The 24,915-nt window shown below is 39.7% G+C and overlaps 1 protein-coding gene across 37 annotated transcripts in view; it reads left to right on the top strand.

Annotated features, from left to right (window-relative positions):
• Positions 1–24,915, top strand: part of NRXN1 (neurexin 1) — a 1,247,341-nt gene that overhangs the window by 874,423 nt on the left and 348,003 nt on the right. For all 37 annotated transcript variants that reach the window (XM_075127156.1, XM_075127160.1, XM_075127172.1 and 34 more), the window contains one exon: positions 19,943–20,124. In XM_075127156.1, coding sequence (XP_074983257.1) covers positions 19,943–20,124 — 182 coding nt within the window. The remainder of the gene's footprint in view (positions 1–19,942; positions 20,125–24,915) is intronic.

Raw genomic sequence — 24,915 nt, forward strand, 5'->3', positions numbered from 1 at the left:
TATGTTTAAGTTAGCCCGTGTTGAGGCAAATGAGAAGTTCATACCTCACAGTTTTTTATTTCAGATTCTCTGCCAACTTAGGAAGACATCACTACATATGTTGCACTGGATTGATATTTCTGAGGTTTTCCTCACAACCTGAAGAGCTAGAGATCAACTTTTTAAAATGAAAACTGAGTCTCAGGAGAACAATTTGAATGGCTTATCTATCCACATACACCTTTCCCACAGGTGTTTTCCCAGTCTGTCATAAAGCATGCAATGTCATAAAGTAAAGTGAAGCATTACATTTGTCCCAAATGTCACAAACAAAGAGGAAAAAATAGATTAACTTAAATATTTAATTTTATAGAGTGTACATGATAAAAACAATAGTTTCTATGAACACTAACAAACTCACAATTTTTTTTTGCCTGGTATTTTTAAATATCCACATACAGTTCTTATAGTACAAGATGGTAAATTACAAGACCTGCATGGTGGGCACTGTTATCAAACATGCTTGAGCTCCCTCTATTAGAGTACCTAAGCCAAAATTTGAGAATTATATGGATCTTTGTTATTTCCCCTAATACTTCAAGAGGACCTCATTTCCAAGATATCAAATCTCTTAAAAGGCAAAGTTTCTTTTATTTAAATATATATATTACAAAATCCTATACTCCTTTACCATCCCTCCCCTCCTCACACAACCTAAGGCCCCTGGCATTTTGATTTAATGTTTTATTTTAATGTAATCATAGAAAAGTAAGCATTTTTTAAAGTAATTGTAGGAAAGTAAGACTTGAACGGATTTCAGTGGGTCATCAAGTCCAATCCCCTGCAATCAAGGCAGGACTAAGTAATAACTAGACTGTTCCTGACAGGTGTATGTCTAACCTGTTCTTAAAAACCTCTAGTGACAGAAATTCCACAACCTCCCTAGGCAATTTGTTCCAGTGCTTAACTACCCCTAAGAGTTAGGAAGTGTTTCCTAATGTACAATCTAAACCTCCCTGTGATGGGATCCCTGGGGTGCAGCCTGGGACTGTGGGACCGCTGTGCCCCCTTAACTCTCCAGGCTCGGCTGTCTCTTACAATGCTTTGCTGCTGACAAGCAGCATACCCCTCCAGATGCTATTATCACTCAGTACAACCACATGTGGAGCCCCACACCCAGCTAGATTTCATGAATCCTCCCAGAGCCACATATGAATCACACAGAGAAAGGCACCAGCCAAATCCCCCCAGCTCCCAGGCATATACCTCAGGAATATATCATCTTGCACTGCTCAAGACAAGAAGTGCAAATTTATTAATTGGTTCACCACTTCATCAATGGAAAGTGGATACACACCAGCCTTTGTAAACCAAACAGATTTACCAAATACTTCAGGCAAACTCACTGGTAAAGATAAACAGTTATACAAGTTTACTGACTACAAAAAATAGATTTTAAGTGATTATAAATGAATTTGCTTAGTCTTCATGGCTGAGGATGCTAGGGAGATTCCCAAACCTGAGCTGTCTTTTGTAGATGACAAATCTGAGGAATTGTCACAGATTGAAGTGTCATTAGAGGAGGTTTTGGAATTAATTGAGAAACTTAACAGGAACAAGTTATCGGGACCAGATGGCATTCACCCAAGAGTTCTGAAAGAACTCAAATGTGAAATTGCGGAACTATTAACTATGGTTTGTAACCTGTCCTTTAAATCAGCTACTGTACCCAATGACTGGAAGATAGCTAATGCAATGCCAATATTTAAGAAGGGCTCTAGAGGTGATCCTGGCAATTACAGACCGGTAAGTCTAACGTCAGTACCAGGCAAATTAGTTGAAACAATAGTAAAGAATAAAATTGTCAGACACATAGAAGAACATAAATTGTTGCGCAAAAATCAACATGGTTTCTGTAAAGGGAGATCATGTCTTACTAATCTATTAGAGTTGTTTGAGGGGGCCAACAAACATGTGGACAAGGGGGATCCAGTGGACATAGTGTACTTAGATTTCCAGAAAGCCTTTGACAAGGTCCCTCACCAAAGGCTCTTACGTAAATTAAGTTGTCATGGGATAAGAGGGAAGATCCTTTCATGGACTGAGAACTGGTTAAAAGACAGGGAACAAAGAGTAGGAATAAATGGTAAATTTTCAGAATGGAGAGGGGTAACTAGTGGTGTTCCCCAAGGGTCAGTCCTAGGACCAGTCCTATTCAACTTATTCATAAATGATCTGGAGAAAGGGGTAAACAGTGAGGTGGCAAAGTTTGCAGATGATACTAAACTGCTCAAGATAGTTAAGATGAAAGCAGACTGTGAAGAACTTCAAAAAGAGCTCACAAAACTAAGTGATTGGGCAACAAAATGGCAAATGAAATGTAATGTGGATAAATGTAAAGTAATGCATATTGGAAAAAATAACCCCAACTATACATACAATATGATGGGGGCTAATTTAGCTACAACTAATCAGGAGAAAGATCTTGGAGTCATCGTGGATAGTTCTCTGAAGACGTCCACACAGTGTGCAGTGGCAGTCAAAAAAGCAAATGGGAAGTTAGGAATCATTAAAAAAGAGATAGAGAATTTGACGGAGAATATCTTATTGCCCTTATATAAATCCATGGTATGCCCACATCTTGAACACTGTATACAGATGTGGTCCCCTCATCTCAAAAAAGATATACTGGCATTAAAAAAGGTTCAGAAAAGGGCAGCTAAAATGATCAAGGGTTTGGAACGGGTCCCATATGAGGAGAGATTAAAGAAGCTAGGACCTTTCAGCTTGGAAAAGAGGAGACTAAGGGGGGATATGATAGAGGTATCTAAAATCATGAGTGGTGTGGAGAAAGTGAATAAGGAAAAGTTATTTACTTGTTCCCATAATATAAGAACTAGGGACCACCAAATGAAATTAATGGGTAGCAGGTTTAAAACAAATAAAAGGAAGTCCTTCTTCACTCAGTGCACAGTCAACCTGTGGAACTTCTTGCCTGAGGAAGTCGTGAAGGCTAAGACTATAACAGGGCTTGAAAGAGAACTGGATAAGTTCATGGAGGTTAAGTTCATTAATAGCTATTAGCCAGGATGGGTAAGGAATGGTGTCCCTAGCCTCTGTTTGTCAGAGGGTGGAGATGAATGGCAGGAGAGAGATCACTAGATCATTACCTGTTAGGTTTACTCCCTCTGGGGCACCTGGCATTGGCCACTGTCAGTAGACAGGATCCCGGGCTGGATGGACCTTTGGTCTGACTGCCCAGTATGGCCATTATTATGTTCTTATGTTCTTAAAAGCAAAAAGTCAGAGTTAGTTACCAAAATGAAATAAAATATAAGCATGCAATCTCAATTCTCAACCCTGTTAGACTGGGCAACATCTAGATTAAGCAGTTTCTCACCTCACTGGATATTGCAGTTCATAGTACAGAGGTTTCACCCTTGAAACCTGGGCCAGTCTCCTCTGTTGGAGTCTTCAGTCTTCTGAGCATCCTTGTTGCTTGCAGCATAGGTGGGGGAAGGAAAAAAGGCCAAGCATGGGGCCACTGTGTTCTGTTTTATACCCTTAGTCCATGTGCTTGGAGAACACAAGTCCAGGCATGTCTGGTGGGCATTGTTGAGTCACCACCTGCCAAGGCTGACAGTTCCACTGATGTGGCATTATGAAGGTGAGTCATTGCATTGTAGCTCCCTTGATGGACAATGACTGTTGATGGTTTTTCGACACCCGCCCAGGCATTGGTTATCCCCCTGGTTATTGTCTTTGGGGAGCTAGTATCTGGACGCTTCCCAAACCTACAGCATATTTTAGTGACCATCATATAACACAATTCTCATGACTTCATATGTATTAATGATATACATATTTAGATGGAACAATGGATCTCAGCAGATCATAACCTTTTCCATGATACCTTACATGGCATGCTTTATATGCAATATCATAATTATATACAAATGATGAATATGGGGGTTACAGGGTGCTCCCAAGGGTGTAGACTGTCACACTCCCTTGCTGTAATTTAAGCCCATTGCTTCTTGTCCTATCCTTAGAGGTTAATGAGAACAATTTTTCACCCTTCTCCTTGCAACAAAATAATATGTACTTGAAAACTGTTATCATGTCCCCTCCGTCTTCTCTTCATCAGACTAAAGAAACCCAGTTTTTTCACTCTTCCCTCATAGGTCATGTTTTCTAGACCTTTAATCATTTTTGTTGCTCTTCTCTGGACTGTCTCCAATTTGTCCACATCTTTCCTGAAATATGGCATCCAGAACTGGACACAATACTCCAGCTGAAGCCTAATCAGCACAGAATAGAGTGGAAGACTTACTTTTCATGTCTTGCTTACAATGCTCCTCCTAATACATCCCAGAATAACGTTCATTTTTTTTGCAACAGTGTTACACTGTTTACTCATATTTAACTTATGATCCTTTATAACCCCCAGATTCCTTTCTACAGTACTCCTTCCTAGGCAGTCATTTCCCATTTTGTATGTGTGCAATTGATAATTCCTTCCTAAGTGGAGTACTTTACATTTGTCTTTATTAAATTTCATCATATTTATGTCAGACCATTTCTCCAGTCTTGTCAAGATCATTTTGAACGTTAATCCAACCCTCCAAAGCATTTGGTATCATCCCCAAAATTTATAAGTTTACTCTCTATGCCAGTGGTTCTCAACTGGGGGGTCTGTGAGCCTTTCAGGGGGGCTGCAGGGCCCTGTGGCTGAAACCCGGTGCCCTGAGCCCCGGCGCTGAAACTGGTGCCCCCTCGCCCCTGAAGCCAGAACCGGCACAGGGCTGAAGCCAGCGCCTACCTTCCCTGAAGCCAGGAGAGGCGCGGGGCTTAAGCCAGCATACCTCCTCCCCCAAGACAGGCCCCAGCGCCCCCCACACTAAAGCCGGAAGCTCCACTGGGAGTCCCCTGTGCCTGCACACAGCCCCTAGCTATCCCTTCCCTGCACCCTGAGCTACCCCCTACCCATACACAGCCCCTAGCTATCCACTGCCTGCACCCTGAGGTACCCCCCACCTGCACACAGACCCTAGCTACCTCCTTCCTGCACCCTTAGCCACCCCCTGCTCGCATACAGCCCCTACACCCCCTGCCTGCACCCCGAGCTACTCTTCTGCCTGCACACAGCCTATAGGTACCCCCTCCCACACACAGACCCAGATACCCCCTCCCTGTACCCTGAGCTACTCCCCTGCTTGCACACAGCCCCTAGTTGCCACCTGTCTGCCCCCTTTGCTACCCCCCCCAGCCTGCAAACAGCCCCTAGCTATCCCCTCCCTGCACCCTGAGGGGTTTTCAAACTTTTTGAACTAAGTGCCCACTTCGAGTTATATTTTTTGGTTGCTGTGATGGGTTTGGTCACAGAGATCCCCTTGGGACTGTCACCTGATGTGCTGAAATTACCTCTGGGCCCCTTTTACCTGCCAGCTTGGGACTCCAGAACCCTGCCTTGTTGAGCCAGACACACTAGCCTGCTGCAACACAGGCTCAGAGTCTGGGGCATGCCCCCAAAGCTGCAGACTTTAACCAAAAACAGCTCAGCAGGTTACCTCTCCAGCACCCAGACACCCAGTTCCCAATGGGATACAAACCCCAAATAGATCCATTTTACTGTATGTAAAGCTTATACAGGTTAAATTTATAAACTGGTAAATTGTTCACCCACTATATCATTGATAGAGAGATATGCACAGCTGTTTGCTGTGCCAGGTATTAATCACTTCTCTGGGTTTATTAATAAACAAAAGTGATTTTATTAAGTATACAGTATGAAATTAGGTGATTTCAAGTAATAACAGACAGAACAAAGTATGTCACCAAGCAAAATAAAGCAAAAACATGCAAGTCTAAGCCTAATACATGAAGAAACTGATTAAGGCAATATCTTACCCTCAGAGATGTTCCAATAAGCTTCTTTCACAGAATACTCCTTCCTAGTCTGGGTCCAATACTTTCCCCTGGTACAGTCTTTGTTAGATCCAGCAAACATCTCAGGTGGTAAGGGTTTTTCTCATGACTGGCAGCCTCTTTTGTCCTGCTCTACCCCTTTTTATAGCTTTGGCACAAGGCAGGAATCTTTTGTCTATGCTTATCCCCACCCTGGCCTCATCAATGGAAAAGTACAAGGATTAAGATGGATTCCAGTATCATGTGACATGGTTACATGTCCTGTGAGACCCCAGCCTCCATTCTTCCTGGGCTGGCACACATGTACACAGGAAGGTTTGCAAGTAAACAGAGCCATTTATAGTTCATTGATTCTGAAGCACCCTTAATGGCTTCCTTAATATGTTTACATCAGTAATACAAGTTTATATATTATTCTCCTAACTCCAGACATAGAAATAATACATGCAAACTAATAGGATGAACACACTCAGTAGATTATAAGCTTTGTAATGATATCTTACAAGACACCTTTTGAACAAAACATATTCCAGTTACATCATATTCACATTCATAAGCATATTTTCATAAAGCATATGGAGTGCAACATCACAGTTGTGTCCCCCCACAGGCCAGACAGGCTGGGTGTCCTCTTGAGTGAGTCAGGCTGGAGTTGGTGCTCCCTATCTGGACCCCGCTGTGCGGAGCTGGCTTGAGCCCCACCAGCTCTTCCCCCGCCCCCATAGAAGTAAAACTATGCCTATGCCCAAGGGTCCCCCACCCGTCCCAGAGTCCTGATTCCTCCCCTTCACCTCCCCCGGCTGGGCTCTGGAGTTTTTAATAGCATGTTGAGGGGTGTCTCAGAAAGAAAAAATTGAGAATCCCTGCTCTATGCCATTATCTAAATAATTTATGAAGATATTGAAAAGAACCGGACCCCGGACTGATCCCTGCAGGCCACCACTCGATATGCCCTTCAAGCTTGACTGTGAACCATTGATAATTACTCTCTGAGAACAGTTTTCCAACCTTATAGTAGCTGCATCTAGATTGTATTTCCCTTGTTTGTTTTAGAGAAGGTCATGCAAGAGAGTATCAAAAGCCTTACTAAAGTCAAGATATACCACATCTACCACTTTCCCCCATCCACAGGCTTGTTTTGATAGATGAAAGGTCTTCATAAAGAGACTGGTGAGATTTAAGCTTGGTCCACTGAGCATAATGTAATCCTATAGGTTTGGGATATACAGGACTAATTTATGGAAACATCTAGGCACAGAGGGATGATAGCTAAAGAGTACATATCAATTTTAACAGAAATACTGTATTAGTTTCATTGTAAACCATTATGAGCTTCAAAGTGGTTAAACCATGCTTTTTAATGACCAGAACTATGTAAAACAAATAGTTGAAAACATAATATGTTCATTTATCACATCAGTTCTTGTTCCTCTGAATCTGGCATTAAGCTGTCACTCACAAACAGCAGCAAAAGCACTTTCCAAAGAAGAATGGTCACAATTATCATAATGACAAACCATGTCACATTTTTGTGCCAGACTACAATTGGAAATCCATTATGTGGTAGCACATAAGGACAGGAGGAATTGTTGGTCTGGAGGAAAAAGCTAATTGGTCCAACCTGCCAGGCCCCCTTTAGTTTTCATTGTGAAGGTCTAGTCAGCTAAGAGATCATTGAATCTGTTTTCACTGTTGACCATTGTTTGTTTTATGTGCAATTTTGGTATCATATGCAAATCATAAGCAAATTCTGAGGTCTCACAATCAATGTTTGGCATAATAACTGGGAAGTCTTTCCAGGTAGAGTATCATTTATAGCTTCTTGCTGTTTCTGGTTATTGAGCTTGTTTTTGATCCAATCAGATCTTTTCTGTATTATACCCTGGCTCCTTAACCAATAGTTTTCTATGTGAAATGTATTCATAATGAGGATAAAGAGTATATTTGGTTTGTAAGTTTAGAGGCTCAATTTCTTTAGTTATTACTCTGCAAATCAAATGAATTGTGTAAGGCTGAGTGTATCTGTGCTTATTTAAGGCAGGCAATATAATGCTATCAGGAGCCATTAAAAACTTCAGATGGTCATCCTGATAGCTAATGGAGGTGACCAGTTAAGTGACATAGCTAAATTATTGCAGCTGGTAATCTCAGAGAATAACTTGCATTCTTGTTGGAAAATGTAATGTAATATGCATTTGCAGAAAAGTAAATATGAGCTGATTGCTGCGTTGTTCATTTGATTGAGATAGCTTAGTATAACCTACTTAATGTCTGAGTGTGCTTATGTTTAAAGAGTGAAATTCATTTCACCCACATAAAGCTAAAGTGATTGGGATTTATGCAGGTGAAATGTTAGAAGGTGTACTGCACTGAAACTCACTGACCTGGTGACGGCAGTCAAAAGGCTGGAATTGCAGTCACATCCTCTCCACACAACTTCCTCAAGTCATTAGAGTTATTGTATTTGCATAATCACAGATCCAGTGGCCCATACATAGTCTGCTCATCAGTGTTGCTTTCTGTCACTGAGACCCACTTGACAGCTGCTTCACTGGTAGATCCTTCTGTTTTCTGTCATGAGCTCGTAAGTGGGGTGGTGGGTCAAAGATTTGAGATCCCTCCCAATTATTTTTGTTAGAAGCAGACAGGTTGGTGTTTTCACATTTTCAGGTGGTTACAAGATCAAGAAATACTTTGCAGGCTTCTCTCTCCTTCTATTCAGACTTCCCAGGCTGAGAGTCCTCTTGCAATTAAAGGTTCAGAAATGGTGTTGTTCATGCTACAAGCCTATTTAATCTATTAACCTTATTATTCATAATAATTATTGATAGGAAGGCATAGCACTATATCAGATAGAATACTGTGTCGTTAGATTGTTCATCGTACTTGCTAAGGAACAATTGCAACCTTCACTGTACAATGTACATGATACAGCTAGCTTCTTTCAAAGGAAGATTCATCTCAGCAAACTGTCTAAGATAGACATTGACACTGGTATGTATATGTTACTAGTAATGTTACTCGCACTTGAACCAACATTTAACCCTCTTACTGTATTTGTACCACTGCTCTCAGTGAAGACAACAGGCTTGCATTTATTTAGCAGCACTTTCATTTTTCAATGTATGTTTTATACTCTTTTTCCGAGAAGGGTACTACTTGTGAGAGCCTTCAAAATTATTTACTCTGGAGACATCATAAAATATGGGAAGCACTTCCATAGCAAGGTAAATGATACAAATGACATTTAAAAGATGGGTAATTGGATGCCCATGGGTAAAAGATATCCATAGTAATTACAAGACAGCTAAAACTCTGTGTTTCCAAAACAAAAATAATTAAGGCCTCAACTTAGAAACAATGATACTTTAAACAAAAAGAATCTCAGTAGAAAGCTAGGTAGAATAAAGTAAGGTCAGCATTTTCAACCTTGGTGTCCAAATCCTTATTTAGGCATCAAAATAGGAGGGCTGATTTTCCAAGGCACTTAAGGATTCAGCAGCACCCATTAATTTCAGTCAGAGCTACTGGGTTCTCACCACCTTTTGAAAATCAGGCCTCTTATTTTAGTGCCTAAATAAGGACTCACCAGCCTAATTTTAGGCACCCATTTTTGAAAATATTTGTTTGTTGTCTGCACAGCACAGTGAACATTTATGGCACTACATAAATAAATAAATAATGAGGAGGAGCCTGAAACGGTAATTAATTTTTTTTTTCTACAGACCCTTGGGTTCAGATTCTCTAATATATAAATACTTCTGTCTGGGCAGAACCACTATTGTGTAACAAGAAGAGCAGGGCAATTTTCATTTTGAATTTTACTTCAATGTTATTTAAAAAAAGGTTAAAACTGAAAACTAAAAGGGATTCTGACTTCTTTAGTTTGGATAGAAAACTGAAAAATCAGTTATTTGCCTAGCTCTAGTAACAAGTTCTGTGCAGAATCTGATTCATGAACAGTTCTTTAGAAACTTACAAGCTTCACTAGTTTTTCTAGTGGAGCTTTAAAATTCCTTTAACTAGAATTATTTAGCTTACACAATTTCCAAATTTTGCCAGGTGGGTCTTTGGAGCTTCCAAGCTCCATGAGCCAGGACCATCAACTCATTTTATATTGGCCACCAACAGATGGTAACAACATTTGGTTGCTGTTAACATGGGTAGGATTTGAACTGGTATCCTAGTCTTAAATCCTTTCAGATAGCCAGTGCCTTAACTGCATTCTATTTGCATATGAGCTTCTGGCACAACTAATAAGTCGTGAAAAATAAATCACTGGGCCCCGTATTCCTCTAGTCCCACAAATGCAACTGTAATTTATATTAATGGAGTTTACTGTGGCAGGAGGTAAAAATACACTAGAAAGCTCTAAAAGTTTTTAATTCAAGAACAATTTTGGGCTGTAACAGTCCTATTTATCTTTAAAAGTGTATTTGAGTTTACTGATTTAATCCTTGAGTCTGATAGATGCTTTTATATAGTATCCTTCCTAAATATTTTTCTTCTCATATCTTCATAATGTGCTTGCCCCAAAGCACAATCAATACATTTATCCTTAACAAATTATTTGTTGACAAGGTTGTAGGAGGAATAAAATGCACTCTTATTTATAGATATTTGACTTTTAATTTCCACCTGACTGCTTGGCAAGCTCTCAGAGAAAGGTGTGTTTTATCCTTGTTACCTTTAATAGAAATCATAGAATCATAGAATATCAGGGTTGAAAGGGACCTCAGGAGGTCATCTAGTCCAACCCCCTGCTCAAAGCAGGACTGATCCCCAATTAAATCATCCCAGCCAGGACTTTGTCAAGCCTCCCTAGGTAACGTATTCCAGTGTTTCACCACCCTCCTAGTGAAAAAGTTTTTCCTAATATCCAACCTAAGTCTCCCCCACTGCAACTTGAGACCATTACTCTTTGTCCTGTCATCCGCTACCACTCAGAATAGTCTAGATCCATCCTATTTGGAACCCCCTTTCAGGTAGTTGAAAGCAGCTATCAAATCCCCCCTCATTCTTCTCTTTCACAGACTAAACAATCCCAGTTCCCTCAGCGTCTCCTCATAAGTCATGTGTTCCAGTCCCCTAATCATTTTTGTTGCCCTCCGCTGGACTCTCTCCAATTTTTCCACATCCTTCTTGTAGTGTGGGGCCCGAAACTGGACACAGTACTCCAGATGAGGCCTCACCAGTGTCGAATAGAGGGGAATGATCATGTCCCTCTATCTGCTGGCAATGCCCCTACTTATACATCCCAAAATGCCATTGGCTTTCTTGGCAACAAGGGCACACTGTTGACTCATATCTAGCTTCTCGTCCACTGTAACCCCTAGGTCCTTTTCTGCAGAACTGCTGCCTAGCCATTCGGTCCCTAGTCTGTAGCGGTGCATTGGATTCTTCCGTCCTAAGTGCATAACTCTGCACTTGTCCTTGTTGAACCTCATTGCATTTCTTTTGGCCCAATCCTCCAATTTGTCTAGGTCCCTCTGTATCCTATCCCTACCCTCCAGCGTATCTACCACTCCTCCCAGTTTAGTGTCGTCTGCAAACTTGCTGAGGGTGCAATCCACACCATCCTCCAGATCATTAATGAAGATATTGAACAAAACCGGCCTCAGGACCAACCCTTGGGTCACTCCACTTGATACCAGCTGCCAACTAGACATGGAGCCATTGAACACTACCCGTTGAGCCCGACAATCTAGCCAACTTTCTACCCACCTTATAGTGCATTCATCCAGCCCATACTTCTTTAACTTGCTGACAAGAATACTGTGGGAGACCGTGTCAAAAGCTTTGCTAAAGTCAACGAACAACACGTCCACTGCTTTCCCTTCATCCACAGAGCCAGTTATCTCATCATAGAAGGCAATTCGATAAGTCAGGCATGACTTGCCCTTGATGAATCCATGCTGACTGTTCCTGATCACTTTCCTCTCCTCTAAGTGCTTCAGAATTGATTCCTTGAGGACCTGCTCCATGATTTTTCCAGGGACTGAGGTGAGGCTGACTGGCCTGTAGTTCCCAGGATCCTCCTTCTTCCCTTTTTTAAAGATGGGCACTACATTAGCCTTTTTCCAGTCGTCTGGGACTTTCCCGGATCGCCATGAGTTTTCAAAGATAATGGCCAATGGCTCTGCAATCACATTCGCCAACTCCTTCAGCACTCTTGGATGCACGCATCCAGCCCCATGGACTTGTGCACGTCCGGCTTTTCTAAATAGTCCCGAATCACTTCTTTCTTCACAGAGGGCTGGTCACCTCCTCCCCATGCTGTGCTGCCCAGTAGTCTGGCAGCTGACCTTGTTCGTGAAGACAGAGGTAAAAAAAGTATTGAGTACATTCGCTTTTTCCACATCCTCTGTCACTAGGTTGCCTTCCTCATTCAGTAAGGCGCCCACACTTTCCTTGACCACCTTCTTGTTGCCAACATACCTGAAGAAACCCTTCTTGTTACTCTTAACATCTTTTGCTAGCTGCAACTCCAGATGTGATTTGGCCTTCCTGATTTCACTCCTGCATGCCCGAGCAATATTTTTATACTCCTCCCTGGTCATTTGTCCAATCTTCCACTTCTTGTAAGCTTCTTTTTTGTGTTTAAGATCAGCAAGGATTTGACTGTTAAGCCAAGCTGGTCGCCTGCCATATTTATTATTCTTTCTACTATATAATATAATGGACTAGAATTTTTCATGTTGACTGCAGTGTGGCATTTAAAGCAGTCTCTGATTTTAGAAATACACTTAACATAGGAATTCTTAATATATGAATTCCGTATAGGTGCAAAATAATATGGTATTACTTTGTTATATGCATTGTTGTTGTAGCTGTGATGGTCCCAGGATATTGGAGAGACAAGGTGGGTGAAGTAATATCTTTTATTGGACCCACTTCTGTTGGTGAGCGAGACAAGCTTTCAGACTCACACAGAGCTCTTCTTCAGGTCTAGGAGAGGCACTCAGAGTGTCACAGCTAAATACACGGTGGAACAGGTTGCTTAGCATAAGTAGCTAACATATATTTCAAGCAAAAACGAGGAGTCCTTGTGGCACCTTAGAGACTAACAAATTTATTTGGTCATAAGCTTTCATGGGCTAAAACCCACTTCATCAGATGCATCTGATGAAGTGGGTTTTAGCCCACGAAAGCTTATGACCAAATAAATTTGTTAGTCTCCAGATGCATCTGATGAAGTAGATTTTAGCCCATGAAAGCTTATACCCAAACAAATTTGTTAGTCTCTAAGGTGCCACAAGGACTCCTCATTGTTTTTGCTGATACAGACTAACATGGCTACCACTCTGAAACATATTTCAATAGATCTTTCAAGGTGAAGTGGCCGTTAACACCCCTCCAGTCATAGGGAGAAAAGGAGAAGGGAAAAATATAAACTGAGGGCAAGGGGGTTCGTGGGTTACAGATTGTAATAATCCCCTCTTCTGGCCTACAAACAACCCCTCCCCACAAACCTCTCCAAGCTTATCATCAGAAGCAAGCTTCTCACAGAGTAGGACACACCAAAGTGCCACCAGGCCCTGCCAGAACAACAGGCAAAACCTGTAGACATATCTCCACTGCTATGATGATGACGACCTCTCACAACACACCTTTCAAGATCCATGGGTCCTCTCACAACATATGGTGTCCCTCATCCAGTTCACTATATGCCCCAATAACAACCATGTGGGTAAAATGAGACAATCACTATGCTCTCAGATGAACTCACACAGAAAAATGATAAAAGACAAAAACATCATATCACCTGTAGGTGAACACTTTTCACAAAGAATCACTCCCTATCTGACCTCTCAGTTCTTGTCCTCAAAGGAAATTGCACATCTTCAAAAGACGAGCCTACAAACTTAAAATCAGAACTTTGCTAGACACTAAAAGTCATGGACTGAATAGAGACACTGGAGTTATGGCTTATTATTATTTATGGCTTTCTTTTTTTTTCTCCTTTCCCCCCTGTGTCAGAAGTGTTAACTGGCCACACCACCTTGAATGGTCCCTGGAAATGTGTTAACTTCTTATGCTAAACAATCTGTTCCACCTTGTATTTAGTGGTGACACTGAGTTCATTTCCCAGAGCTGAAGAAGAGCTTGGTGTAAGCTTGAAAGCTTCTATCTCTCACCAACAGAAGTTGGCCCAAGAAAAGATACTACCTCACCCAAATTACTTGGCTTTTATCTCATACAAAAAATCATCTACATTAGGGAGAAAGTTGAGTAATAGGTGGTCATTGAAAATATTTAAACCAAGAGATGTTGAAGGAGGCCATTAATGTCTTTTAACAATCTATGTCAGACGCATTCACAAAAGGGCTATATACTTTTACAAAAGAAATCCCAGCCTTTGAGTGAGTGAAAATAGTTTCTCAGAGATACAATACAACAAAATAGATATATTTAGAAGAATTTGATGCCTAAATGAGAAAGAAACACTAATACCATAATTTATGTTGGGATATAGCTAAATTAATATATAACATGAGTTTTCTTAATGAGTCTGATGCAGAGTGAGACATCATTTTAAAGGCTGTAGTCTGATATGCTTACTCTGAATAGTATTTCATTCTACCAGTAGTCCCACTGAAATCAGTAGGACCATTAATGGAGTAAGATTCTACTCAACTTGAGTAAGTGTATCTGAATATGACAATTAAATTGGAAAGTCTTATGAAGTACCTATAACTTTTGTTTTAACCATTTGTGATGGCATGAATTAAGCTAACTTGTAACATACATGTTAGTCCATATAGTATCTACTAATTGCAGTATCTGTTCTGCATGGAGGGAGGATTTAGCCACTACTATTACTGCCACTCATGTTTGGACTGGAAAATTTTATAACAAAACATAGTTAATAGGAAAGCCTCTTTATCATGACTGTTAACATCATTTTAACTGCAATGTGGAGCTCACCCACACCCACATGAGCTCTAGAAGAAAGCCTGCTTCAGGAAGGCAGAATTTCTCTTCAAGGTCTCTGGTCTACAGGTGCAGCTTGTCCATTATTACAGTGCAGTATACTACCCCTCTCACCCTAGTCCTGCTTTGTTGATCATTCTAGGGAAGTGTAGGGCCATGGTTCCCTTTGGGATGCTATATAACTCCCTGGAGGTACATCTATTTTGTCACTCTCTGATACTGCGTTGGTGGTACTGGGGAGGAGATCTCTGTGTTTGTTTCAGTGAGACAATTGCAATTCTCCCCTTGCAAATTGACCCAGCATCTTGAGGAGTGCAGCCCATGTCCCTGGTCAATCCCCTGCTCAGAGCTGGCAGAGGGAATATGTCAGGATGTCATCAAAAAGGAAGAGTTTAATTAAATTCAGATTCTTCTCCTTCCAGTTCTTACTTTGAAATGCTTCTTACAGCAGTGTTTCCCACTTTCTTCTCATCAATATGCCTATTCCCTCCCTGCCTGTGCCCCACACTTTTATCTATTTTGTCGTGGGTTTACTTATCTTGTCTACATTGGGATCTAGCCTGTACAGTGCTGGAACATGTCAAGGGCCCTGAACTCCCATGGGCCAAATCTTGAGGTCCATATTCAATTTTTATTCAGTCGTCACTCAGGCAAATTCACACTGATTTCCTCTGACTTCAGGAGTGGGGATGTAGTTTGCCTGAATAAGGACCATATAATTTAGCCCACTGATTCCAGTAGTAGTTATGGGTGCTCAGCACTTCGTAGGAGCACTTGTGTTTCAATATTTTAGACCTTTTATGATACACTCTAACGTAACTAGAATTCCATAGCTCAATAAAACTACCACTTGGTCTAATTTAATATCCCACACATTGCCATTTTAGTGGAGAAAGTAAACATTAAAATACTGACATTACATGGGAAAAACAGTATTATATGGAAAGATAATATGCATAAAATCTTAACACAAAATTGAGATGAACACGAGGAAAGTAAAAAGCATGCAGATATGTTGTTTGATTTGAGTGAAACATTTGAATATATCATATTCAATGTAAGAGTCATACTATTGAAAAGCTCTGCAGTTATACACAGTAATAGACACAGTACATGGATACTAAACAAAATATGTATCTGTTTAATACCATATGGGTAAGCAGACAGCCTTGAGTTGCTGCCAGGTTATACTGAAATGAGCACAGCTTTTCAGAAAGATTAATTTTGCAAACGAGTAGGACTTGAGAGACCCAACCCATGAAAAACCATTACTGTTTCTGACCACTGGTGGTTTATTACCATCAGAGCCACACTTTCAAGGTTAAAAATCTCAAAGAGCTCCATGGACATGTTTTCTAAACTCTCTTTCTTGATTCACGAGACGATAAAGAATGGTATAGTATATTGTGCAGCTAAGAGCTGCAAATTGCTTGTTATAGACTTGCATGTAGCTTCCGAGTACCATGGTGAGAGTATCACTGCTTTTGACAATGTAATTCCATGGCTTTGAGTGCAGTTGAGCTGATGAGTCCCAAACAAAACAATGCCATAAACTGAAAAAGAACAAGGAACATAATGATTTTTCAGTGGCACTGTGTTGAAAGAATAGCAAAGAAAAGGTAAGGTTTGTCAGACAGCATAGAAGTCGTTGTGGGGAAAGTGAACTAGCTTTTTTCTGTTGTTTTTGAATGGATTGGAGAGCTTGTCTATGTAATGCCAACAGACCCTGGTTATTGGCAGGTGGGATTGAACCTGGGACCTCTGGAGCTAAATGCATGAGCAAAAAGGCACATGGCTCTTAGTTAAGACTGTAGCAAACTCATCAATTTCTAGCTGAGTTAGGTGCCACTAGAGGGGACAGAGCAGCAGACATACGTTACATCTATACTTACAGTGCTGCTGTAGCATTTAGTGAAGCCACTATGTATGCTGATGGGAGAGCTCCTCCTGCCAGCGTAGGTATTCCACTTCCCCAAGAGGTGGTAGCTATGTTGACGAGAGAAGCCCTCCAATTGACATAGCGCTGTCTACACCAGGAGTTAGGTTGGTATAACTAAGTCTCTCAGGGCTGTGGTAGTTATACTGACATAAGTTGGTAGTGTAGACCAAGCCTATATCTGATAGCAAGCAAGCTGGTTTGGAACAATTGCTTAGATATTTTGTAGGCTTTAATAGTTTATTGCAAAGATTGGACAATAAGCTAAGGCTGAGTAATGAATGTTACATTATTATATTTGCCTTTCTTGAAATATAAACAGTAAAGGACCTATTCTCAGCTTAAGGGCCATTTTTGCATAATTAACATAAAAAACTCAAGGAACGTGACTTCTTGTGTAGCTTATACAAAGGCAGTTCTGTATTTGTTAACATGGATTAATTAGCCTGTTATCATACGTTCAGTTAGTATGCCTGGCTATGAATGTGATGGGCAATGAGACAAAAGGGAGGATCTGATGGAAAATCATGTACTTATTTAATGAATAATTACAAAAAGACAGATTTATAAATTTAAAGTAGTAAATTAAATAAGTACATGATTTTGAGTAATTTAAAATGTATACCTTGATTTTTGCAGTTCTTCTAGCATTGACTTGACATCATTGCAAAGGTAGTGTGGGATGAATTCCTTACCAGTTTATTGGATGGACAGTATTTAAGGGAGGGCCTGTACTACACAGATCCAGTCTAGATAAGAACTTCAGTGTCTAGAGGTGTTCAAATTTGGGGACTTGATTTGGGGCCATTGTATGCATTATATACAGATATGACTCCACTGTCATTTAATAGGTGCATCTTCTTTTTCTTCATTTTTTCAAATCTTCAAAGGAAAATTACCCCTTCCCCCCATTTATATCTTTTGTACTGTTCTAATAGTATCCTCTATAGCACTGAAGTGTACAGAATTGTATTCCTTACTTATGCTGTTTTTTATGGGAACCTCATTCAAGGCCTGATCCAAAGGCCCGTGAAGTCAGTGGAAAGACTCCTGTTGACTTCAAAGAGCTTTGGATCCGGCCACCAATACTACAGTACTGGGGGTAAATCCCATCCTTTGGGGAATTAACATGGCATATACTATATGACAATCTGAACTGTATCACTCACTACATTGCTCAAGGTGTTAACACTAGTGCTATAGACAGATGCTTTTGGACCACCAGAAGTGGCAGTACCCGTATAATCAGTCTTTAGAGATGCAGCTAACCCTGTCTACTATTATGAAATGCTTTACAGAAGTTACTGAACACTTCAGTTAATGGAAGCTGACTTCTTGCTGTTTGTCAGACTTCTCTCCCACACATCCTATGCACATGGCCATCAGCAACCACCTTTGTGACTGCCTAAACCTTCAGTATACTGTCTACATTGCACAAGAATAATGCAGAACTATGACTTGACTTGAAGTTTAAACAGCACCTTGGGTGCTAGAGCTATGATTCACACACACTCCTGTTTGTCCCTGCTAAAGAGGGCTGACAGGTTTCCTTGCAACAGATGCCAGTTGGCAACTTACCATCAAGAGAGAGGCCAAGAGAATTTGTTGACTCTCAGAGCTGTCAGATAGGATTGTTGAGTTAAAGTGTACTTTACACTTTTTTTTTCAAGGCCATGGCACAAAACAGGAAATAATATTATAAAATGGATTATAACAGGAACCACATAATTGCAAAACTAATTAGTAGATTGGTAATACTAGCAGAAAAGTTATGTCAGAAATGAACATGAAATATGCTTTAAAAGGAAAATTTAACTCAGTTTCTTTGAGATCTCAGGCAAAGCTGTCTATATGGAGAGGTCATGGTTCTTTGAAGCCATACAACACTTCTTATTTACATCTCCATACTATGGCCTCAATTTAAATTCCAGTGAAAGTTCAGAGAACTTTTTCTGTGGTATTTGCCTAGCAGTACAATATGAAAAGAAAAAACAAAATTACAATAAAATTCTGAACAACAAAATGTGAAAAATTGCATCTTGTCACACCACTCTGTAGGAAAGTGTTCAGTTTATATAAGACTTACAAAGTTCCCGTTCCATATTCAAAAGAAGAGGACTACTCCTGACTGTATTGTAAATCAGAGATCAAATGTACAGTTATCACATTGGACGCTGTTTTAAGGATACACTTTTGTATATTGAAAACCCTTGGGTAAATATCTGTGTTAGTTCATAGAAAATGTGCAAGTGATGGATGATGAAGTTAAATGTGTGCCCTTAAACATATTATCTGATCATAGAACCCTAAGATTTGTTTCATACAGAACCTAGATTTTATAAGTGCATATTTGGTATTGTGAATAACATGAAAAGTTTTCTACCATTGGAAGCTCTCTGCTAGAACTTTATATATTGCCGATTACTCCAAATAATGCTTGACAATGCTGAATAGATTGTATATCCATTAGAGGCATGTTGTTGCCCTTCCATTAGTTATCTCATCTGTCAAAAGCTAATAAAACTTATACTCATAAAAGTTGTATCTGAATATATTTGCTACATTTTGCTTCACTGTGCAGGATGACCCATCATATCTTGCATTCCATTTTCATTGCATAGATGGATATATGGTGTTGCATCTTTAGTCAATCATGAAATAACTGGCGTACAGGATTTCTTCTCCACTTGGGTCCTGATTTAGGAAGAATCAGGAAATCATGTAAACATGAGCTTAACTTTAAGCACATGCTTAAATGCTTTCCTGAATCAGGATCCATGGTCCTTAGAATGGTGTGCAATTATACTGTATTCTGCAGGGACTGTATTATATAAAAAAACAATAATATTTAGTTTGCTGTAAAAAAAATTTGCTGGCAGATTTTAAGATTCCTCCAAACTTTGATATAGTTTTGTTTCATTTTTGCAGTTCAGCTGTCTGTAGAGAGTAGGGTGACCAGACATCCTGATTTTATAGGGACAGTCCCGATTTTGGGGTCTTTTTGTTATATAGGCTCCTATTACCCCCCACCCCCTCTCCCGATTTTTCACATTTGCTGTCTGGTCACCCTACTAGAGAGTATTTTGATTGTTGTAGAGCACATTTTTTGCCATGCAGTTTGGCACTGGTGCAAATGACCTAAATGGTTTTATTTCTGTTTTACAGCGGGAACAACATATATCTTCAGCAAAGGTGGTGGACAAATCACATACACGTGGCCTCCTAATGATCGGCCAAGCACTCGTGCTGACAGACTGGCAATAGGGTTTAGTACTGTTCAAAAAGAAGCAGTTTTGGTACGAGTAGACAGTTCTACTGGGCTCGGAGACTATTTAGAGCTGCATATCGTAAGTATTATCAACAAATTGAAAGTTATTTTTATGTATGTCTTGAATTATCATACCTTTTTATAGCCTAAGTATTGCAGTTTATTAACTATTCTTTATCTAAAATTGTTGTATAATTATAAGATCAATAATGAATTAAATTATATGGCTTATAATATACAGTTCTATACAGGACTTCAGACATACTCAGAATGCCTTTATTTAGCACTCCTTTATTGGCTTTTTCAATTAAAATTTGCACTGTAATACCCAAACAAATATAGCTATTTGCTCCAGTCTAATTACATGCAACAGCACTTAGCAATGTCAGAGGAAGGTGCCTTCGTCTAGGAGGATTTCAGGTGAAATCTGTTGTGGGAATTACAGTGATCACGACTGAGCATACTCATTGTTAATACTGAAAAAAGTCCACTGGTTCTACCATTACTGTGCAGAGATAAATGTACAGTAGAAAACACAGTTGTCACACTGGGAAGTCTAGAAAAGTAATTTCAGTTGCCTTAAAGGAAATAGCTAGCAATCAAAATTGAAAGCATCTGGATTTTTGTGGCAACATAAATAAATGATCAGTTGAAATAAACTTAACTAGGGCAATATAAAATCTTGTTGCTCAGATTAATCTCAACTTTGTTAATATATTAGCTTGGTTTTATTTAAGAACCTTGATACTTCCAGGAACAAGAGTAGTTTCTCTTGAAAGAAATTACTTATTGATCTATAACCAATTACATTTTTACCCTCAGAAAACTTTCTGCAATGATCCTTCCCAAATCATACAGGAGTATACTGTTGAATTACAGGGACTACAGTGTTCAATTACCTGCTACATACACACCTTGCCCTCTTGTTTTGGTAAAGGTGCTTTTGCATTCTAGAGTGAGGTTTCCTTCACTTACTGTTTTGATCAAATAAATGAAGAATCAAACCCTTAAATGAATTTAAAGCTTGCCATCAAGAGAGAGGCCAGGAAAATTTGTTGACTCTCAGAGCTGTGAGACAAGATTGTTGAATTAAAGTGTATTTTACAGGGGAAGCAGCCCTAACAGGGAGAACCCAGTTGCTTGGACAACTTCTGGTTTTTGTGTTAGGTTTATGTAAAAGTTGATCGCCATATTTGGGGTCGGGAAGGAATTTTCCTCCAGGGCAGATTGGAAGAGGTCCTGGAGGTTTTTGGCCTTCCTCTGTAGCATGGGGCACGGGTCACTTGCTGGAGGATTCTCTGCTCCTTGAAGTCTTTAAACTACGATTTGAGGACTTCAATAACACAGATAGAGGTGTGAGGTTTTTTGCAGGAGTGGTGGGTGAAATTCTGTGGCCTGCGTTGTGCAGGAGGTCAGACTAGATGATCGTAATGGTCCCTTCTGACCTAAATATCTATGAAGTTGTGAACCAAGCAGTACCCCCAGCATTTTGCCAGTCAGATTCTAGGACCAGAGTACTCTGTCAGGATTCCATTTCTATTCTAGCAACTTTTAGCAGGTCATTGGGAAGGAGCTTGGCACTTGGGTGCCCTGGGGGCCTGGGTTCTAGGCCCGTAGTCCCTGACAGCAAGAGAGCAAAACTTGCAACAAATGAGGAGAGTTTTCTATGGGGGGGAAAACCCTTGCTGAGAATTTATTCTCTAGCAGGGACATACATGCTCATGGAAATCACCTAAAACAATCAGCATTTTTTAAGGGCCATCACTGTAATTTAATTGTATTAGAGGAATCTTAGAATGCTACTAGAATGTATTTTCCCAGTACCCATTAGGAATCAGCAAAGTATTTAAAAGAAAGTTGGAGGGTAGCATTTTCAAAAGCACCTAAGGGACTTAGAAGCCTAAGTCAAATTGAAAGTCAACAAGACTTAGGTGCCTATATCACTTAAGCAGTTCTGAAAATTTTAGCCAAATTTTGTTTTTGCTCAGTAAGGTATTAGGAAATCTTCATGAAGTGGTGTGTATAAGCTCTGAGTTCTGCATATAAACTGCATTTGTAAAATAATACTTTGGACTAAAGTTTATTTTTTTCAGCCTGTTGCTGACAGCTGCAATCTTTCTGAAAGATTAAACCACCTGTAACAATGGTAGCATTAGGGCTTTATGTCAAACAAAAATTCCATCTCTCACTGATGTTGTATGAAGAAGAAGAATTTTACTGTTTACTATTAAAATAAAATATATTGGGCGTGATTGGGTGGTGAGGAAGGAAAGAGTCAAGTACTCCACATGATCTTGGGCATGCACCAGCTGATACATTTTTGCATACACTTTTATTGCAGGTATGTGTGCAAATCTAGTATGTTCAGAAGTGGATCTAAAATCTATTCAATATATGTGTAACGGATTTACACTGGCATTTACAATAAATGCCTGTGCAAAAATAAATGCACATGTATGCATAGCCTCCTTTTTTTAAAATCAGGCATATTTTTTTAACAAAAAGTAGTATTCTTATGATTTATGCCTCAGTATTAAAATGCATTGGAAGCTGGTTCTTATGTCTGATTTGAGCTCCAGTATTACAAAGCACACCTGAACCCTCTCGAATGGCTAAGCGTTACACGCATTTGTAGGATGAGTTAGGAGGGCAATTTTCATCATGATGGTGGTCAAGGAAATTCAGAACTGCTGCTTAATCCTTAATATCAAATATGTGAACTAGGTTATACAAGCATGCTGGGGAATGGTACTTGACATATGACATTTCAGAATAGGAATATAAGTGCAGCTTTCTTTTAAAATCTTTCATTCTGGAAGCAGGAGAGAACACCACAAGTCTGATTAGGGAAACTTAGTATGTGTTTTCCCTACATATCATTCTGTTTACTTTCGGAAGAAATAAACCTCATAACAAAATCAAGCTCATAACCAATTCTGATTTAGAAAATTGCTACTTGATCATGTGAATCACAGCCTTGGCATTAGACTAGAAACAATTTATTTCAAGTAATCATTGTATCTCCCAAATAACCATTGTTAATACAGGAGACATTTCAAATACTATGTAATGTCTATCTCCACCAGATGCTTAGCAGTCCCAAGCCCAGTATTTTAAATTCCAAGGTGAATTATAATAAAATTACACCTCCACTGCAGCACGAGATTTATACAGAGGTGGGAATTTTTGCACCTCATGTTTTAAATAAAGGTATATTAGCATGACATAAATATCCTAAAAATAAAGCAATTGCTTTTTATGGTTGTGATAGATAGATAAGGGAAACTCAATATAATACTTAGATTTTCAATAAGTTTTTGACAAGGTTCACATCAGAGACTAATGACTGAGGTAAACAGTCAAATAAGAGGAAAAATAGTATGCCTGCTAGAAAGCAGTTTTTTGAGTATGAATAAAATGGTAGATTTTTCTCTCTAGTATATGTGCACACTCTGATCCAAACAGTGTTTCTACAGATAAATTAATGTGTGTAAGAGTTTGTGTATATAAAATATATATGCACTTGATTCTGTTTTAAGTTACACTGGTGTAAATTAAGATGAACTCCATTCAGATGAATGGAGATATACCAGAGAAAAACTGGGGTCAGATGTGACTCAGGCCTATATGTTTCTGTGTATGTACATCCCCCAACAAACACGCCATACCATGTACATGAAGAAGATATCCATGACAAATTGCAGGGTCCCATGATAAATGAATTTATCATGCTCATTTGACCACCTTACTGGTTCACTACTCACGAAGGGCCTGATTCAAAGTCCACTGACATCAGTGGAAAGATTTCCATTGACTAAGGTATGTTTGGATTAGGTTCTAAGGCCTTGATCCTACACTCATTGAAGTCAGTGGCAAAACTACCCCTGGATTTAAAGGTGCAGAATCAGAGCCTAACTCATCTCTCTATGAATATTTAACATCCCAAAACTCAGAGCAGCTTCAAATACCCATCTTTTGGGAGGCGGGTGTGTGTGTGTGTGTGTGTGAAGAAACTGCTACAGAAATGTTTCCTCCATCTCCTTCCAAATATGGAATTCCTCCTCCCAGAATTACTCATGCTCAAAGCCCAAATGGCTAGGATTCAGTCTTGGGTTAGCAATAGCTGGTATATGCATAAAAGTGTCATGACTTAAAAATCCAAAAACTTACAGTCCCACAGGGCCAAAAATGGGAGAAGTGATTCTGATATTTTACAGGCCTGATATTTTAGCATTCCTGAGCACTCAGAAAACAGACCCTATAACCTTGGAAAGGACAGATTCCCAACTTCCTAATGGGCCCAGCACTCACCCCTAGCCCCTGGAAAGTGGGTTTTAGCCCACGAAAGCTTACACTCAAATAAATTTGTTAGTCTCTAAGGTGCCACAAGTACTCCTTGTTCTTTTTTTTTCTTTTAAACTTGCCATCCTTATGCACAAGAAAACTGTTTTAGGACATTGTAAAAGGTCCCTTGCAATGCTATACTAATACATAGTGTGTATACATGTTGTGTACATGAAATATGGAAGCATGGGAGTGTATGTGCACAGGCACATATTGCTGCATTGTTTTGAAAAAAATGCACATTGTCTCAGCTCAGTATTTACTGTTTGTGGTATTTGTGGTTTTCACTGTACTCACTATATGTGTCGGTTTCACTATATGGGAAACACTACAGGATGTTTAATGATTGTGGGCAGTGAATGCCCAATTTTTTAACATCATCCAGTCTGTACAGTAGTATAGAAATGAGTTGGACACGAACATTGTGAAAGAGAGATTTCCAGATTTGCATATGGTTCTACAACTCGAGGGAGAGTAAACAATGACAAGCAATGCAATCACAAAAGTATTATTTATATGATTGGAC

This window comes from Caretta caretta, chromosome 3 (assembly GCF_965140235.1).
Source record: "Caretta caretta isolate rCarCar2 chromosome 3, rCarCar1.hap1, whole genome shotgun sequence".
Taxonomy (NCBI): domain Eukaryota; kingdom Metazoa; phylum Chordata; order Testudines; family Cheloniidae; genus Caretta; species Caretta caretta.